The sequence below is a fragment of the Hippopotamus amphibius genome, chromosome X, assembly GCF_030028045.1.
Source record: "Hippopotamus amphibius kiboko isolate mHipAmp2 chromosome X, mHipAmp2.hap2, whole genome shotgun sequence".
NCBI classification, from domain to species: Eukaryota; Metazoa; Chordata; class Mammalia; order Artiodactyla; family Hippopotamidae; genus Hippopotamus; species Hippopotamus amphibius.
The window spans coordinates 22,427,998-22,447,738 of NC_080203.1; the positions used below are offsets into that span (position 1 = coordinate 22,427,998).

Here is a 19,741-nt window from a genome sequence, read left to right on the forward strand (position 1 = left end):
GCTTTACTATGGCTTGCTCTTGAATTCTTTCCTGTGCGAAGCCAAGAATCCACACTTGGTGGCTGGCCCAGGGACTTGGACGTGACCTGGGATGTGACCATCCTCTTGTGCCCCACTCTCTTTCCTACATCAATATGGTAGAAAGAAAGAAATAGAAAACAGAGAAAGGAGGACGAAGGAGGTAGACAGATGAAGAGCCCAAGACAGGAAAGAGCAAGACAAGGGAAGAAAGCATTAAGTCTGGAAAAATCAGTGTGTCCTAAATGGGACTGGGGAGACGGGTATGCCTAGGGGAAGGAGGGTCACAGTATCTATAAACGGGGTGGATGTGTAAAGCCAGGCCTCTTCTCCTAGTGCAAACTACACAATTACTCCTAGGCATGTATTGAACAGAATCATAGCTCCTTGAGGGTCAGGAAGAATTAGAAGAATTACAGGCAGCTATCCACTGACAAAGTTTGACATTCTGATTTAATTTAAATGAGGGCTGTTGATTTCAGATAGAAAGGTAGTCTCAACTGTGGCCCTCCTACACCAATCCTTTTGGACCACTTCCCCATCTCTGAGGTGCTTGCTGCCCCCCGCCCCTGGGCAAGCTTGGGTCCTGCGCATGCGCGGAAGGTCCAGGGTGGCAGTGTGAGTGGTCACAGCGCCCCCTCCCCTCCCCTGAGAGCGACGCCCTTTGGGGAGACGACCTTTGAGGACGTCATCGCTGCAGCCTGGAACTTGGCATTGTGAGGGACGTGGTCTGAAGCACGCGTTACCCGGGCGACCACTGCCTTGGCTGCCTAGACTGCATGTGGGCGTAGAGCTGGAAAGGCGTGCTTGAAGAGAAGATACGAAGACTGCTTGTTGCACTCCGGTCCCCGGCCCCCTGGGGGCTGACAGGTGGCCATGGATCTATACCTCAGCAACTGCTATAAGATTGTCCAAGCTGCCGCCGCTAAGGCGGCCGCCAGCGGCCTAACTGCCGACAGGGAGCAGTGCGACTCCGTGAGTGGCGGCCAGTCGATCCCCCTGGAGCTCTGGGGCTGGGGCTGGGAAGGGAGGAGGGCGGGCAGGAGGACGGAAGAGGGGGCGATCTCTGCGGGGGCGGGGGTCCTAGACGCTCCGCTTCCGGCTCCCAGGCTGTTAGTGACTAGAGCTGCCTCTGGCCGGGATTAACTTTGGTGCTCTGAGATAGAGTTGGTGACCCTGGTAAACGGGGAGGCCTTCCAGGTTGTCAGCAGGGCAGGTTCTTTCAACCCTGAGTGTGCGATTCTTTGGTTCATTTGGAGGTATTAGCCCAATGAAGTTTAAGTAGATTGGTCTAAACTAAAAGAATAGTTCTAGAAAAAAAGAAACTTTCTAATTATATCTGACAGAGCTTGCAAAAAAACCCCATTCCAGAGGTGAGAGCCGCTCATCTATTGGATCTTCCTCTTGGGGTCAAGCTGCCTGTTATCCCAGGAAGTAATAATGTATTCTACACTACAAATTTAAGTGAAAAGGTAAACTAATTTTTAATAGTGCTTAAGTGATTTTCTTGACTGTTTTCAGCTTGCTATTAAACTTGAAATGCTGCTATGATTTTGCTTTGGGTCAACTTCAATTTCACACAGCATGTGAGGTTGAAATGAGTTGAAGTGTTCAGTGTCTGAACCTCACTTTGATGGTAGAAGGCCCCATGATATGCCTCAGACACCCAGTTCAGCCTTATCTCCAACCTAGAGCCTGAGCTCCGAAAGGTGGGGGTCTTTTCTGCCTATCCACACATACCATGCTAATTGCTACTTCTGTACCTCTGCCTATCTGGCTCCTGAAATCTGACATGCACTCCTCTCCTTCCTGATCTTCAATTTGAGCCATCTTTCATGAGCTACTATATGAAGCCTTTCCCCAGTGTCCCTACCCTCAATTGTCTCATCTTTCCTGGTCTGCACTATCTCACTCAGCACTAAAAGTACTGCTACTGGTTCAGAGTGCTGTACTCACATTGTTACACATATTAGGTCCTCTGCCTAACCCCACCCTGTCCTTAGCTTTAGGCCAAGTGAAGGAGGTTCTGAACTCTCTGGTTGAGTGTGTGCTTTGATCATAATAACAAAAGGTTCTACAGGAATAATTATGACATCCTCACCCTTCCACTCTCTAGGGTGTCATCAAGGATGAGTAGGGGGCTCCTTGGTATTTCTGATATTTGTCTAATATCTACAATTTTTTTAAGTTTTATTTCTGGAAAACAATATAATTTCTATTTTCAAAACCATTATGTTCTACCCACTCCCATAAATTAGCGTTCCTAAAACATACTCAAAGCGTATTTCACTACTAGTGATAACACTCCTTTTTACTTTGTAAATGTAGCCCTTTCTGTTGGTTTCTTCCTCAAATATCTTCTATTTGCCATATTTATATTGTGTTACTCTGTTATTCACTTGTTAGCTACTTCTTCCTGAATTTTTTCCATAATTATACTGATTTGCTCTATATTATATTGATTCCCCCAGAATATATACATTTAATCATGATCAGGTACTATATTCAACTCCCCTAAAGACTAACTTAGTGGGATGTTTCTTTGTCTTTTAGCAAGATCTCCTCAAAGAAGTAAGACTTTATATTTACACATTTAGTTGTTTGTTTTTTAATTTACTTTACTTTCATGACCTCCTTGTAAGGTAAAGCTGTGACAGGTAGATGGTAGCAGAGTCTAGGCCAGAATCACAGTCTCCAGATTTCTTAGGTCACACTCCTTTACCTGACCTTGCTGCTTCCTGAACTGCAAACCATTTTAGCAGAGCACTATGGAAACAGGGAATTTAAAGGTCTTTCATATTGTTTTGAATGAAAGTGGAAGGGAAATTTTCATATTCTACTGTCTTCTTTTCAAGATTAAAATGTAACAATGTAGTGTACCTGTGTACACTATTCATTAATCCAAACCTGACAACTGATCCTATACGTCGAAATTTTTTAATTGAAGTGTAGTTGATGTACAATATTATATGTTACAGGTGTACAACATAGTGATTCACAATTTTTTAAAGATTATACTCCATTTATAGTTATTATAAAATACTGACTATAGTCCCTCAACATTTGATACTAAACTTATTCTCAAGTAATTTATCTGTAAATCTGCTTATTAGTATACTATACTTGGGTAGCACCTGTTCACAAACTCCTTAAATTGGTTTTTTTGTAAACTTAATAGTAAACACTTTGCCAATACTTTGCCAATTAACCTTGACATTTTACTTTCAGGAAAAGATAGCACATTAAGTGAAAAGAACAATTTGCATACTTTTAAAAGTCTCCCCTATGATCTCCCACTGGCAGGTAGTGACAACATAATAAATTCTTCAGTTTAGAGAAACCAGTTATTTTGATTGACAATAGAAAGCTTGCACTGGCCTTAATGAATGGATTTTTTCTTTCTTGATAGGTCAGTAGCCAAGGTTTGGTCAACACATGCCAACACCAACAAAAGGCAACATCTAAAGGAAGAAGCAATAATCAACTCACTAATTGCAGTATTGTTTCAATTGCCATCACTGTTGATTGTTTCTCTTCTAGGAAAGATATGCGCTTCCTGTCTAGTTTTATTGTAAATTAAATCATTGCCCAGAATTGTCTTTCTTTGCCTTTTTAAGGAGACATTGGTAGTCAGGGAATCCAGCTTCCTTATATTGGTCCCTTGGGAGAGACAAGAGGCTGGCATCAATCAAGTAGTCACAATCTTACAAAAGAAGCTTTTAAATGAAAAAACAAAGTTAGAACCCACCATGTCCCTTCCTGTCTGCTCCTCTGCTCATATTTAGTATCCTACTACCTTGCAGGAACTCTTAGGGCCACATCTCAGTGTCCAGGAATGGGACTGAGGTTGAGGCTGCCACCTCCAGCCTAAAGGCAGCTCTGTGAAAGAGGAAGAGAAAGGCGTTAGATTTACCCAAATCAGCCCAGTGTCTGTATTTCTTCACTTCAGATTCTTCTTGCATGTTTTATTTTCAGTGAACAGCCTAATCACTTCAACAAACTGAGGTTTAAAAGTGTGATTTCATTCATTTTACATATGTAATGCTTTTGAATCTGTGTGTTTGCAGCTTTACCAACCTTCTTATGACTTTAACCTGACCGATCCTTATTGTCGACTTTTGGAAACCGGCTATAAAAGCCTGCATGATCCACATTTAAAAACATACTATAGGCGAAAAGATATCCTGAGGAGATTAAAGAAAGGTGGCTATGTCACCAGCAGTAATAAGGTGGGTTGAACCCTCCTTTTTGTTAAAAAAAAACCTATGGACTTGATAGACACTTGCTTCCATACTTCACTGGGAGCCTGTGTCAACTTTTAATTGAGCAATAAGAAATACCTAACAGAAAACTCAATGAATTACTCAGTATTTAAGTAAAGAGAAATTAGGCAGCTGTTTCTAAATAAAACTAATTGTTCCCGCTTGATCTTTTTTTCTTTGATAAAAGCAAAAGATAAGCACCAAATGATTTGAATATGTAAAGACATATACATACACATTTATTTCTGTATTTTCTCTCAGCTATATTATTAGTGCCTTTCCTCTGGTTCTAAAAGTAATAGTGGCACTGTATACCTGTCAAGGAATATTTCCTATACCCTTTGAGAAGACCAGAGACAAAATGGAAACCTAGCAGAATACAGCTTGATAGAATAAATTCTTCTGAAAGTTAAACATCATTATTATACTGGTATTTTAATAACAAATTTATTGAGAATAGTAAATTCTTGATTATGATGTGAACCATATTATTGAAATAATATTATTTAGATAGAAATTTCCTGGTGATACAGCCATATAGAGAGATATTGCCTTCCAAATTATTACCAAAATATGCTATCACTACCTGTGATCCCAAAATTGTTACTAAAATGAATGTTCTTATGACTCTCTTCTCTGGAAAGTTTCATGATTTTTACAACTCTCTGTTTATATATTTGGTTTTTGGTTTTTGTTTTTATAGGTTATATGTACCTTGAAGGAACTGAATAAGTACAGGCAGTATCTCACCACTTTAAAATTAGACTTTGAAAGAAACTATATAAGAGAACAAGTAAGTTAAATACTTAAATTTGTTTTATTTGAGGCCTGTAAGAAAGTTTTTATGTAGGTTATAGAAGAAAGATTTGGTCTTCTACAGAATATTTTCTTATGATATTCTGACCTAGAAGTATTAAGGTAACAAATCAAAAAATATCTATGAGATAAAAATGAGACTTCTGTCTTTCATTTACAGAGAAATTTTCACTTGTCTGGAGTGGAGCCACACTAGACTTAAATGCAGGTTAATTAAACATTTGTAAACTACAGGAAGTTTACCAAGCCCTAAACATAAGAAGGCATATCAAAGGACAGGGTTATTTCTGGCCAATATAAAAACTTTCTTTTTTTTCCTCTCAGAAACTGATTGAAAAACAAGTAAATAAATTGCATGAAACCAAGAGAGGCTGTGACAATTATGACAACACACAATTCCAAGATTGGTTGTTACAGGAAAGTACACAAACAACTCCAGACCAAGAGCTGTTAATAAAGCAGAGGTATGACCAAAGTTAATGCATATTTCTGCGGGCATATCGTGGACCCCAGAAAGTTGTAAAAGTACCAGAAATAATTGAAAGCAGAATGAAAAATGTATTCGACACTATTTAACCTCCTATAGTCTTCAGTGTGGAGAGAGAGGAGATTAAAAGGTGACAGGGATTGGGAGCCTTGGTACCATGGCTAGGGAAGAGAGTTTCTACTTGAGAAATTGGAGTCACTAGGAGCCCAAGAGGTAAGACAAACAGATATTTGAAGAACAATTCTAAAGTACAGATCTCTGAAGTTGGGAAACCTAAGTCCATAGTAGCAGAGGAAAGAAGGTGTCATTAGCACATTTCAAACGTAAGTTTAAGGAAATTACTGCAAGATCAAAAAGAGAGAGTTGCTATAACTTCACCTGATGCTAATATAAATAGGTGTTATTCCCCAACCAACTGTGTATGTTCATTCAGCTATTACCCACACACATTCAATGTTACCATTCAGTGGCCAAGCCTATGCCCCAGGAGGCAAATGGATAAATTATAGTTCCTTATCTTTCTCCTTTATCAGGGATGAGGGTCAGTTCCCCATCACCTGGCTCTTATATTTCATGGATTCATGTCATGATATGCCAGAATATATACTGATTCACCAGAGTGGAAGACTGATAGTTTGCAGACCTGTTTATACATGACAGGTTGTTCAAGGACTTGGGAATTACAGAGAGGCCAGTACCCACTTATTTTTTAAAGGAAATTCAAATCTACTTGTCTTTTGAAGTCAGTCCTTAAGTTGATTATAGCTGTCTTTGGAAACTCATGTTCCCAAAACTCCTGAGTTATGACTAATCCCCAGGTAAAATGCTTTTAATCACTCTGTTCTACATTTTGCCATTGTCCCAGCCACAATAACAGAGAGTCTGATAAAATGAGCACATCATGGTGAGCTGATGGATCAGGCTAGCTTAAAAGCCCCTGAAAAACTCTACATTTCCTGTAGTTCAAGAAATAAAAAGCAACCCAGAAGGTGGTTTGGGAATATCAGAAGAGATAATACCATCATAAGAGAAGCACCCAATTTATCTTCACTTGTATTTACACTTTTACTTAGTTATTTAGATATGGTTTGTGGGGAATTAAACAAGCTTGAGAACATGGCAGAAAAGCAGAGCATACTCCAGATAAAGGAAGAAGAAAGACGACATCGGGACCACATTAGAAGAAAACTTAGTCTCCGTAGACAAATTGAAGAGGTGAGAAACACCAAATTTTAAATATTGATGGGGAAATTATGTATGATTGTTCTATTTATAAACATTTTTAGCAGTCCCACCATATTACCTGAAGTTATTTCAGGTCTAAAAAGTAAACCGCTGTTTATAATTTTTTTAAATAATAAACTGCTATTAATCTTGTATCACTGTTATAACAGATAAGCTTTTACTTAATATAGTGAGACTGATACCACACATATATCCATCACAGAACAGTCACACTTCATCTGCTCTTAAAGTTTTATAATTTAACTCTAGTGAAAAATAATCATGCCTGTATTCTCACTCCTCAACATTCAGACACGGCTGTATGTTTAGGTTCTCTGTCAAAATACACTTAAAGGCAACAGATTACATATGATAACCCCCCAAATCCATGAGAGAAAATCCCCTTGCCAGCATCTTTTTAGATCCATCTTTGGAGCCGGGCTTATGCTTGAATTGTTTACAACGACAAAATAGTTTCCTTCCTTTTGCCATTCTATTGCATCCACCAATACATTCTGAATGAAAAAGCAGTAAGATAAGCCCATTCTAAAGCCAATGTAAGATTTTCATTACAGTTGTCCAAATTTCTGTAAGGCCCTATATTTGACCTAATTTGCTTATTGACAAAAACAAAACAAAACAAGATCATGAAAGAGAACCCCTGCTGACTACCGTGACATTGTGCTCCTTAGGAATGGAAAACAAAAGAAATGTTAATTCTGACAAAGATTGGAGAAGAAGTAAAAAGAGAAGCAAGAGTTGAGGAACAACGTAGAAAAGTCAAAGAAGCAGCTCACTGGAAGGTAGAGTGAGCTTTGACCAATAACTTGGGCTATTTTGAGGAAAGGCTTTTGCCAATTTTGATATTTTAAAGTGTGAATTTTCAGAACTGGCCTAAACTCACAAGGATAGCTATTGTTGGAGAGAGCCAGTCTGGTCTGAACCTGAACTTCAAGGGCTGGTCTGAAATGGGACCAGTCTCCAGAAAGTAGGCAATGAGTTAAGTTGGATCTAGTTATTAAAATACATTCTTCATGCTGGAAAACAAAAGGAAACTTACTCTTATTACCTTCCTAGCTTTGTACTCTTTGTGACTTTAGAAATCTCAAGACCGGAATGAGGGCTTCCTTCAAATGTACCATCATATTTGAAATACCTGTTTTGCATTTCCAGTGGCAAGTTGATATTAAATTTAAACATATTAAATATATTTTTGATATTTTAGAAACAAGTACTTCTAGAGAAAAAAATCACTTATCATTTACAAAAAATGCAAAAGAATGACCTTCAGCGAGAAGGATCAGAGGAAAGTATATATGAAAACAAAAGTCAAGATGAGACAGAAGGTAAGAGACAGACAATAAAAGACAAAGTATGTAAGTAGAATATGCATAACTATATATTAAAGATTGGTGGCTTTGTAAAACCCCTCTATGTGCTTATATAGTGAGGTCACAAGGCCCCTGCAAAGGGAAATCCTAGAAGCTCACACTACCTATGCCAGGCACTGTGCAAGGCACTTCCCAGTTACAGGTCAAGTTGTAGAGAATGTACAGATAGCTATACACATACACACAATATTATTACATTACAGACATTATAACAAATTAAACACTTCTGTAAAGTGGCTCAGTAGTCAAGACTGCCTTTACTAGGAGTTTAAAAACGAGGCAGTAAGATGAGACAGAACAACAAAAAGACACAGAAAGAGACAGTTATATATAGATAGAGAAAAAGAGCCAGTAAAATAAAACATTACCAAAAAAAAAAAGTCCCTGAAACAGGGACTTCCCTGGTAGTCCAGTGGTAAAGAATTTGCCTTCCAATGAAGGGGACATGGGTTTGATCCCTGGTCAGGGAATTAAGATCCCACATACTGCGGGGCAACTAAGCCTGCATGCTCCAGAGCCCGGGCGCCTCAACTAGAGAACCTGTGTGCCGCAAACTACAGGGCCCTTGCACTCTGTAGCCCACATGCCACAACTAGAGAGAGAAAACCCACACACCACAACTAGAGAGAAGCCTGCCTGCCACAGCAAAGAGCCAGCACACTGCAACGAAAGATCCAGCATGCTGCAACTAAGACCTGACACAGCCAAAAGTAATAAAAATTAATAAACAAATAAATAAATAAGACCGAAACAAAGAGGGAGTCAATGAAAGAAAAATATAGAAAAAAAATAGAATAAAAATTTTAACTGAGGTCCACTAAGAAAAGATTGTGTAAAACAGAGTAAGCTAGTAAGAGGAATAGAAAAAGAAATTTTAAGTAGAAAAAAGAAGAGACATTTAAAATATTCTAAGCAAGAAACAGAAATAGAAAGAAAGAACAAAAAGGTTAAAAAGGAAGAGGCAGTAAGAAGATGATATAAAAAGAAAGAATGAAATGGAGAGAGGAAGAAAATGAATGAATAAGAGTGAAAAAGAAAGAATATTTGTTGTACAGCAGAAACTGGCACAACAGTGTAAAGCAATTATACTCCAATAAAGATTTGAAAAAAAAGAATATTGAGCAGAAAAAACTAGTAAGAAAATACACACACACACAGGATGAGGGAGTGGAAGTAAGACAAAAGCAAAGAAACAAATAAGAGAAAGAAAAAAACAAGGAGTATGAGGAAGAAAGGAAAACAGACAGAGAGAGTGAAAGAAAGGGGTCAAGAAAAAGACATACAGACAAAAATAGGGGAACAGAGAGGTAGCAGGGACAGAGATAGAGAAGAAAGAAGTTTAAAAAAGATAAGTGAGTAGGAAAAAGTAAAATAAAGAAAAAGAATGTGAGAGTGAGAGAAATTTTTGAAAAAGAGGAGCCAGTAAGAAAATAAAATACAATTTGGAGGAGGGGGGGAGTGACCGAGAGAGAGGAAAAAAATGAGAAGTTAGTAAAAGAAGAGAGAGAGAGCAAGAGACTTTAAAAAGGAGAAGCCAGTAAGAAAAAACAGTACAATGAAGATAGACTGAATGGAAGAAAAGGATACAGCAAGAGAGGGAGAATAGGAGAAAAAGAAAATATTAAAAAGGAGGCAATAAGCTTAAGAACAAGCATAGTATTTAACTCAGTTTTCACATCTATAAAATGCAAATGATACCTTCCTCATAAAGAAAGAAAGAAGGGAGAGAGAGAGAGAAGAAACATAGAAAGTAGGTAAATAAGATGAGTTTACAAAACAGGAGCCAGTAAAAAGGCAGGACAAAAAAGATAGAAGGAAAGAAGAGAGAGTTAGAGGGAGAAAGGAGAGAAAACAGTTTGAAAAGAGAAGCCTGTAAAAAGAGAATAAAATAGGAAGAAAGAAAGGGAGGAAGGCAGGCATACAGGCAGGCAAAGAAAAGAGAGAGCAAAAGAAAAGGTGAGACAAGGAGCTATTGAGAAAGAGAATGAAGGAAAGGAAGAAAGGAAAGAAAAAGTTGTGTTTTTTTTTAAGAATGAATCTGTAGGAAAAAAAGTAAAATAAAAAAGAAGTGAATGTGCTTGTGAGAGAGAGAGACTTGGAAAGGAGTCAGAGAAAAAAAAACCTGTAAAATAAACATGATAGATAGATAATAGATAGGTAGAACCAACTTTTAAAAGAAATAACCTAGGAATAAAGAGAGTACAAAACAAGATAGCAGATGAGAGAAGGAAAGAAAAAAAGTTTAAGAAGAGGAGCCCTTAAAAGTGAGTTAAAAAAGGAGAGGGAGGGACGGGGAAAGAGGGGAGGAGGGAAGACAAAAGGGAAAGAAACAGGATGAAAGGGAGCAAGTAAAACACAAAGAGAATAGAACCAGAAAAAGAAAGAAAAAAAGGGAAATTTTTAAAGGATGGGGCAGTAGAAAAAAGTTAAATAAAAAAGAGGGAATATGATTTTGTAAGAGAGAGGCTTGAAAAGGAGGAGTCAGTAAGAAATTGAAGTACAATTTGGGGAAGGGGGGCTGTTTAAAAAGGAGACTTCAGAGGGGACAAAAGACTGTAAAATAAACATGATGGGTGATAGATAAAAGACAAAAGTTTAAAAGGAAGAGCCCATAAAAGTGAGTTTAAAAAAAAAGGGGCGAGAGGGAGGAAGGAGGGATAAAGGAAGTGAGGAAGAGAGGCTAGAGAGAGAGGTGGGAGGGACAGAAGGAAAGCAAAGAAAACAAACAAAGTGAAAGAGCAAGTAAAAAAATGGACAAAAGGAATAAAAGCAAGAAAACAAGGGAGAAGAAAAAACAGAAGTTTAAAAGGATGGGACAGTATGAAAGAGTAAAATAAGAGAGAGAGAAAGAGAGAATTGAAGAGGAGCAAGTAAGAAAATCAAGCACAATGTGGGTGGGGAAGTTTTGAAAAGTCACTAAAAAAGAGTTAGAATAGAGATGGGAATGACTGATACCTAGATAAGTAGGTATATAGATAAGACTCTAAAGAGGAAAAGCCAGTAAAACATTTTTTTAAAAAAGGTTAGGACAAAAAAGATAGAAAGTTAGAAGACATGGAAGATGAGAGAAAAAAGCTTAAAGAGTAAGTAAGAAAAGTACAGTGGGGGAAAGGATAAAAAGTGTAAGTCAGGGGACTTCCTAGGTGGCACTGTGGTTAAGAATCCGCCTGCCAATGCAGGGGACACGGGTTCGATCCCTGCCCCAGGAAGATGCCACATGCCACTGAACAACTAAGCCCATGGGCCACAACTATTGAGCCTGCATTCTAGAGCCCGTGAGCCACAACTATTGAGCCCGTGTGCCACAACTACTGAAGCCCACGCACCTAGACCCCATGCTCTGCAACAAGGGAGGCCACCGCAATGAGAAGCCTGCCCACCACCGCAATTAAAGAAGGCCCATGAGCAGCAAGGAAGACCCGGTGCAGCCAATAAGTAAATAAATTAATTTTTTTTTAAAAGAAGAAACCTACTATGATGGTATTTTTTTTATAAAAAGTGTCAGTTTAAGTGTAAGTCAATTAAAAATATAGTAAAATGAAAATAGATGATTGATAGATAGAGATAGACTAAAAATGACAGTGCAAGAAAATAGAAAGTTAGAAGAAAAAACAAAAGAAAAGAAAGAACAAAGTATTTTAAATGGAGCCAGTAAGAAAACCAAATAAAATTTTGTGTGTTGTGTTGTTTGAGTTACAACTAAAATGTAAAACCAATAAAAAATACAGTAAAATGAAAACAGATGATTTGATAGCTAGATAAACGGATAGATATAGATAGAACGGTAAAAAGAAGCCAGTAAAAAAGAGAGTAAAAAAGGAAAGAGTCACAAAGAGAGAAGAAAAGAAGAGAGTTTAAAAACTGGAGGCAATAAGATGAGAGTAGAAGAAGGAAGGGAGGGAGTAGGGGGCTGGGAGGGAGGGAACAGGGCAGTTAGAGGGAGAAAGATAAGAAGGAAAAAGGTAATGAAGGACAAAGGAAAGGAGGGAAAGAGGATGGAGGGAAAATGTGAGGAATGTTGGAAGGAAGACGGAGAGAGGGGAAGCGAGAGGAAGAGAGAAGGAGGAAGGAGCGAGAAGGAGGGAGGAAAAAATGCTTGCAGGCCAGCAGGCAAAGAAGACAGAAAAGCCAGAGAGTGAGAGAAAGTCATCAAGAGTCATAGAGAAAGGTGGGGGGGGGGGAGGGAAGGAAGGAAGGCAGGCAGTCAGGAAAGAAAGGTAAAAAGTGTAAAAGGGATGAGTAAATAGGAAAAAGAAGAAAATAAGAAGAAGAAAGAGAACGTGAGAGTGAGAGACAGAGAAAAGTGTTTGAAAAGGAGGAGCCCATCACAAGATCAAGTCTGACTGTGAATATATCACAGGAATAGAGAGATTTTAGAAAGCAAAATTCAGTAAAATAAGGATGATAGATGGATGCAGATATGCAGAGACAGATAGCATGGACTTTTAAAAGAAGCCAGCAATAAAGACTGTATCAAAAAAGATAGAGTCAAAAAGAGAGAAGCAATGAAAAGTTTAAGAGGAGCCAGTAAAAAGAGAGAAAAAGCAAAATGGAGGCAGGCAAGAAGGAAGGAATGAAAGAAGAGAGGAAGGAGGGAAAGGAGGGTGGAAGGAGAGGATGGGTGAATGAGAGAGGAAGACAAGAAACAAGGAAGGAATGAGGGAGAAGAGAAAGGATGGAAGGTAGTCAGGAAAAGGAAAACAAGACATAGTGAAAGATGGGGAGCAGTAGACATACAGAAAGGAAGGAAGGGAAAACAAAGAAAAAAGAGTGAATGAGAGAAAAAGAAGAAAAGGACAAGGCAGTACAAAAAGGGAAAGATAAGAGATTAAAGATGAGAATGCAACAAGTGTTTGAAAAGGAGGAGCCAGTAAGAAAATCGAGTACAACTGTCTATGGAAGTGAAAGAGATTTAAAGATTAAAAGTAATAATATTTTTTTAAAACCCTAAAATATAGATAGAACAATAGATGGTTTATAGACAGACAGACAGATGGACAGAACAAACTATAAAAGGAAGTACCAGTAAAAAAGTTAAAAAAAAAAAAAAGTACAAGAAAAACAGAGCCAAAAATTAAAAGTGGGAGCCAGGGGAAAAAAAGGGAGTAAAAGAAGGTGGGAAGAAGTGAGGAAGGGAAGGAAAGAAAACAGGCAGGGAACTTTAAATAGAATGAATCAGTAGGAAAAAGTAAAATAAAGGAGAAAGAATTTGAGAGTGAGAGAGAGGAGTTTGAAAAGATGGAGCCAGTAAGAAACTCAGGTATAAATGTGGGGGTGAGAGGTTTAAAGAGTAGAAGTCATTGAAGAAAACAGTAAAAGATATAGATAGATTAGATAGATGGATAGATAGATAGATAGAAAATAGATCATAATTTAAAAATAAGCCAGCAAAAAAAGATAATAGAGAAAGACAGGGTTAAAAAAAGAAGAATGGCAAGAAAACAAAAAAGTGTAAAAACAGGTGCCTGTAAAAAGTCAAGCAAAAAAAGGAAAGACAGGATGCATGCGTCCATACATGGAGGCAAAGGAAACAGAAATATAAAGGCAGAAAGAAAGGGAGTGAGAAGGAGACGTGGGGAATAAAGAAGGAAGGAAGGGAGGGGACAAAAGAAAATAAGGAAGTTAAATGCTATGAGTAAGTAGAAAAGAAGAGTAAAATAAAGGAGACAAAAGGAACAGAAGAGTGATACAAATGGGGAGAGGAGATTGAAAAGCAGGATCCAGTAAGAAAATCAGTACCCCATGGGGGTGGGGGGCAGTGTGGGGAGAATTTAAAAAGAAGTCAGTCAAAAAAGAAAATTAAAGATGTATATGTAGAGATTATTAATAGGGAGGCAGACATTTTTAAAGACAGAAGTCAGAAAACTAAACAGGAAAAGCAGAAGGAAGGAAAGAGGGAGTGAGGAAGGAGAGAAGGAGGGGTGAGGGAGAGATATATGGTCAGGGAGTGAGACAGGAAGGAAGGAAGGAGGTGAGCACTCCAGCAGGTAAAGAAAAGAGACACAGCGAAAGAAAGGGAGAGCTAGAGAGACGTTGACGGGAATAGAGGAAGGAAGGGAATTAATTAGGAAAGAAGAGGTTTAAAAGTAAGAGACTCCATTACAGTTGGGAAAGGGATGGAGAATGACAGATTTTCAAAGTCAATAAAAATACAGTAAAATGAAGATAGATGATTGATAGGTAGGAACTGATAGGTAAGTAAATAGGGAAATAGAACTTTAAAAGAATACTCCCGTTTAAAAAAAAAACAGTATGAAGGAAGGAGATAGGGACGGGGGTGAGGAGAAAGAGAAGTTTAAAAAGGAGCCGGTAAAGTGTAGGAAGGAAGGAGGGAGGGAGGGAGGAACGGAGAGAGGGAAGTAAGGAAAGAAGGCAGGCAGGAAGGGGAAGCGGGGAGGGGGTGAAGAAATTAGTTTACAAAGGATGGGTCAGGAGAAAAAAATAATTACATGAATAAGGAGAGAGAATGATAAAGAGAGAAAGGAGTTTGGAAAGGAGGATGCAGTAAGAAAATTCAGTATAATTGTGTGGGATGGGGGAGAGTTTAAAAAAGTAGAAGCCAATACAGAAAGACAGTACAATGAAAATAGATGATTGATAGCTGGATAGATAGCTAGGTAAGTAGGCAGTTATGTGTGTAGTTAAGTGTATGGATATATAAAGAAATAGAGAAGAAAGAAAGAGGGGGAGAGAGGGGAAGGGAGGGAGGGAGGGAAGGAGGCGTGGATAAAGGGAAGGAAGGGGCAGGAAAGAAAGACGTTTATAAGGGAAGAGTCTCTGGGAAAGGACTAACATGAAGAGTGTGATCATGAGAGGTAGCAAGAGAATGGTGAAAAGGAGAAACTAGTGAGAAAACTAAGTATGGTCATGGACAGGAGACAGAGAGATTGAAAAATACAGTAAAAGAAAGATAGGAAGATTGGATAGATAGATAAGGAACAGATTTAAAAACTAGAAGCCAGTAAGAATGGCAGTATAAAAAAAGAGCTGCAGAAGACAGAAGAAAAAAATTTTTAAGTGGAGTCATTTAAAAAGTATAAGAGGTTAAAATAGATAACCAGCAAGGACCTACTATATAGCACAGAGAACTATACCCAACATTGTACATCAACTATACTTCAATAAAATAAATAAAAATTAATAAAGTGAAAAAGTACAAGAGGGAAGACAGGAAAGGAGGGAGAGGAGGGATGAAAGAAAAAGTTTAGAGATGAGTCTGCAGGAAAACGTTAATTAAAGAAAGAGAGAAACTAACACAACGGTTGTAAAGCAATTATACTCCAATTTTGAAAAAAAGGAAAAGAGCGAGTGGGTGGGGAGCGCAGAATGCGGAGAGGCGGGCCTAGCCGGGCCCAGCGGGAGCGCGGGCGAGGAGGCGGACGCGGAGGAGGCCACCTGGGCCTGGGTGCGCAACCCCGCCTGGGAGCGAGCCTCTGCCACGCGCCCCTCCCAGAGCCCGACCCGGGCCGGCGAGCGCTGCGGCGCATTCTTGAAATCATGAATCCCGTTTACAGCCCGGGTTCTTCTAGGGTTCCCTGTGCAAATACCAAAGGAATTGGTTATCCAGGTGGGAAGGAGGGTAAAAATAGAGAAAGACAAAGAGAAAAGGACAGTGAATGAAGTGGAGCTAGAAAGGACAGGAAAAAAAAGCTTTTAAAGAAGGACGAGGGACGTCCCTGGTGGCCCAGTGGTAAAGAATCCGCCTTCCAATGCAGGGGATGAGGGTTCGATCCCTGGTCAGGGAACTAAGATTCCATATGCCCTGGGGCAACTAAGCCTGCGTGCCACATCTATTGAGCTTGCGCACCTCAACTAGAGAGCCCACGTGCCGCAAACTACAGAGCCCACGTGCTCTGGCGCCTGCGCCCCACAACTAGAGAAGAGAAAACCCACACGCCACAACTAGAGAGAAGCCCACGCGTCACAGCGAGAGATCCCACATGCCTCAACAAAGATCCCACCAGCTGCAACTAAGACCTGACACAGCCAAAAATAATAAGTAAATAAATAATTTTAAAAAATAAAGAAGGACGAAAAGAAAGAAGGGTAAAGATAGAAAGGAGGAAGTAGGAGGAAAGAGAAATTTAAAGTGATGAGACTGTAGAAAAGTGTAAAATACAAAAGAAATGAAAGAGAATGTGAGAGTGAGAGAGAAGTGTTTGAAAAGGAGGCACTAGTAAGAAAATTAAGCACAATTGTGGGCAGTAGGGAAAGAAATCTGAAAAGAAGTCAGTTAAAATATTTCAGTGATATAAGATCCATGGATGAACTGACAGCTAGATAAGAAGATAGGTCGATAGGTAGGAAAGTATATAAAATATAAGTAGAACCGTAGAAAGGTGATTGATAGATGATGGATGGATGGACAAATAAATGGATGGATGGATGGATAGATAGAACTTATTTTTAAATAGAGAACCCAGTTTTTAAAATTCAGTACATAAAAGATAGAAAAAGAGTTAGAAAGGGAAGAAATGAAAACCATTTTTCAAAGGGGCCAGTACATAGAGAATAAAAGAAAGAAAGAAGGTGGACAGGACAGGACAGGATAAGATAGGATACGGTAGGAAAGGAAAAGAAGGCAGGCAGGCTGCGTGCAGACACACACACAGGAGAAAGAGAAATACAGAAAGGAAACAAGGAAAAGATGAAGAGAAATGGAATAATGGAAAGAAAGAATGACAGAAGAAAGGAGGACATATGAAAGCAAAGAGCAGATGTTTCAAATGGAATAATTTATAAGAAAATGTAAAAGAGAAAAATATGAGAATGAGAGGTGGAAAGAAGGGAAAAGGAAAGTCAGAGAGAGAAAGAAAGGAAGAATGTTTCACAAGCAGAAAAGTTTAAAAAGTAGGAGCCAATAATAAACTTAAGAGAGATTTTTTTTAAAAAGGAACGAATAAGAAAAGACTACAAAGATGATAGTGTTAGAGAGAGAAGGTAAGAAAGAGGAGAAGAAAGAAGATGTTTAACAAGGAAGAGGCAGTAAGAAATGCCACCACAAAAAATAATAAAAGCAAGAGAGAAAGTGAATAAATCCTAAAAGGAGGAGCAAATAACTAAAGTATAGTGCAAAAAAAGAACGAATGAAATGAAGGTGGAAGTGAAAGAGAGTAGGAAAGGATGAAGGAGGAAGAAGGAAGAAAGGAAGGAAAAAAGGAGAAGGACGGAAGGAAGGAAGGGACAGAAGGAGGTAGGAAAGAAAGTGAAGGATTTTAAAAGGGATGAGGCTAGGGAAAATGGCAAAATAAAAAAAGCAGAGAGAATGTGACAGTGAGAGACACAGAGGAGTTTAAAAGGACGAGCTTCTGTGAAAATTAAGTACAACTTCACAAAGCAGGAGAGAGGGGGGTCTAAAAACAAGTCAGTTAAAACTAGAGTCCAAAAAAGATATGTAGATTGATGACAGCTAGGCAATTAGATAGATAGGTAGGTAGATAGATGATAGATAGATGATAGATAGATAGATAGATAGATAGATAGATAGATAGATAGATAGGTGATAGATAGATGATAGGATTTTTAAAAGGAGAATCCAGTAGTCAGACAGGGAAAATATTATAGTAAGTGAGACAGATGGAAAGAAGTTTTAAAAAGGAGCTAGCACAGGGAACTCTACTCAATACACTTTAATGGCCTATATGGGAAAAGAATCTAAAAAAGAGTGGATATATGTATATGTATAACTGACTCACTTTGCTGTACACCTGAAACTAGCACAACATTGTAAATCAACTGTACTTCAATAAAATATTTTTTAAAAAGGAGCTAGTAAAAGAAGGAAGAGTGGAAGCAAGGAAAGAATGGAGGAAGCAGAAGAAAAAATGAACAGTTTATAAGGGATGGATCAGTAGGCAAAAGAGTCCTATAAAGAAGGAAAAGGAATTTGAGAGTGAGAGGAAGGACCAGCAAGAAAATCAAATACAGTTGTGTGGTGGGTGTGATTTTAAAAAGTAGAAATCATTAAAATAAAGACAGAAAGAAAGTGATTGATAACTGGATATAGAGCCAGCCAGCTAGGTAGGTAGATAGGTATAATTGATTTTTAAAGGAGAAGGCAGTTGTAAAGACAAAAGAAAAAAGTATAAAGAAAGAGAGAGGGTAAGAAAGGAAACATTTTGAAAGAGAAATAGTATAAATAAAGCAAAAGAAGGATGGAAGGAAGGAGGAAGGGAAGAAAGAAGGTAAGGGGGGAGAAGGAGAAAGAAAGAGGGATGAAAGGAGGAGGAGATAGGAATGGATGGACAGAGGGAGAAACGAAAGAGGACAAGAGGGAAAGGGTGGGTAGATGAGAAAGGAAAGGAGGAGGCAGGAGGAAGGAAGGAAGAAATGATGAAAGGAAAAAGGATGAAGGGGTAGGAGACAGTAATGGAGGAGGAAGGGATGAAAGAAGGAATGAAAGAAGGGAGGGCGGGAGGAAGGCATGCAGGCAGGGAAAGAAAAGAGAAAGAGACCATGAAAGAAATGGGGTGAGGAAAAGATAGAGAAAGGGTAGGAATGGAGGGAATGAAGGAAGGAGGAAAGAATGAAGGGAGGAAGTAGAGAGCAGGGAGAGAGAGATCTAAAAAAGAGGAACTCGGGTAAAATCCAATAAAATAAAGATAGATGGATGGATGACAGCTGGGCAGTTTGGTAAGTTGATGGATAGTAGGTAAGTTATCAGGATTTTATATGGAAGATCTGGTAAAAAAAAGTCAATATTAAAAAGATAAAAGGAGAGAGAGTGAAACAAAAAAGTTTAAAAGAGGAAACCAGTTTTTTAAAAAAAAAGTATAAGAGGAAGGGAAGGGAGGGAGAGAGGTTAGAAGAGAGGGAGGGAGGAAGGAAAGGAGTAGGAAGGAAGGAAAGAAGGAGGTAAGGAAGGCAGGAAGTAGGGGGAAGTAGGGAGGAAAGGAGGAAGACAGGCAGGAAATAAGTTTATTTAAAGGATGAGTCAGTAGAGAAGAAAAGTTAAAGAAGGAAAGAGAATGTAAGGGTGAAAAAGCAGGAGCCATTACAAAAATCAAGAAAGTCATGTGATGGGGGACAGCTTTTAAAAGTAGGAGTCAGGAAAACAAAGACAAAAATAAAGACAGAAAGATAGATGATTGGTAGCTGAATAGATAGGTAGGTAGGCAGTTACATAGATAAGTAGGTAGGTAAATAGGTAGGTAGGTTGATGATTTTAAAAGTGGAAGCCAGTAAGGAGGAATGTATGAAAAAGAGAGATTGGGAGAGTTAGAGTGGGAAGAAAAAAAGTTTTAAAGGGGGAGCCAGTAGAAGGAGAGTAAAATGAGAATGGGAGGAAGGAAGAAATGAGGGAGAGAGTAAAGAAGGTAAGAGGGAGGAAGTAAGGGGAAAAAAGGAGAAAGGAATGAAGGGATACAGGAAGGAGGGAGGGAGGGGGTAAAGATCAAGAAAAGAAAGAATGAAGGAGAGAGGAAGGAAGGAAGATGGGAAAAAAGAATGATGGAACAGAAGTAGGAAATAATGAAGAAAGGTTTATAAATGAGTCAGTAGTGGAAAGTGTTACATAAAGCAGAAAAAGACAATGTGAGAGTGAG

The 19,741-nt window shown here is 38.7% G+C and overlaps 1 protein-coding gene across 1 annotated transcript in view; it reads left to right on the top strand.

Annotated features, from left to right (window-relative positions):
- Positions 1 to 894: 894 nt before the first annotated feature.
- Positions 895 to 19,741, top strand: part of LOC130841389 (fibrous sheath-interacting protein 2-like) — a 67,066-nt gene continuing 48,219 nt past the window's right edge. Inside the window, exons 1-9 of the mRNA XM_057717571.1 lie at positions 895 to 993; positions 1,365 to 1,490; positions 4,086 to 4,247; positions 4,984 to 5,073; positions 5,421 to 5,560; positions 6,657 to 6,798; positions 7,500 to 7,610; positions 8,033 to 8,153; positions 15,496 to 15,777. Of these exons, the coding sequence (XP_057573554.1) occupies positions 895 to 993; positions 1,365 to 1,490; positions 4,086 to 4,247; positions 4,984 to 5,073; positions 5,421 to 5,560; positions 6,657 to 6,798; positions 7,500 to 7,610; positions 8,033 to 8,153; positions 15,496 to 15,777 (1,273 nt within the window). The remainder of the gene's footprint in view (positions 994 to 1,364; positions 1,491 to 4,085; positions 4,248 to 4,983; positions 5,074 to 5,420; positions 5,561 to 6,656; positions 6,799 to 7,499; positions 7,611 to 8,032; positions 8,154 to 15,495; positions 15,778 to 19,741) is intronic.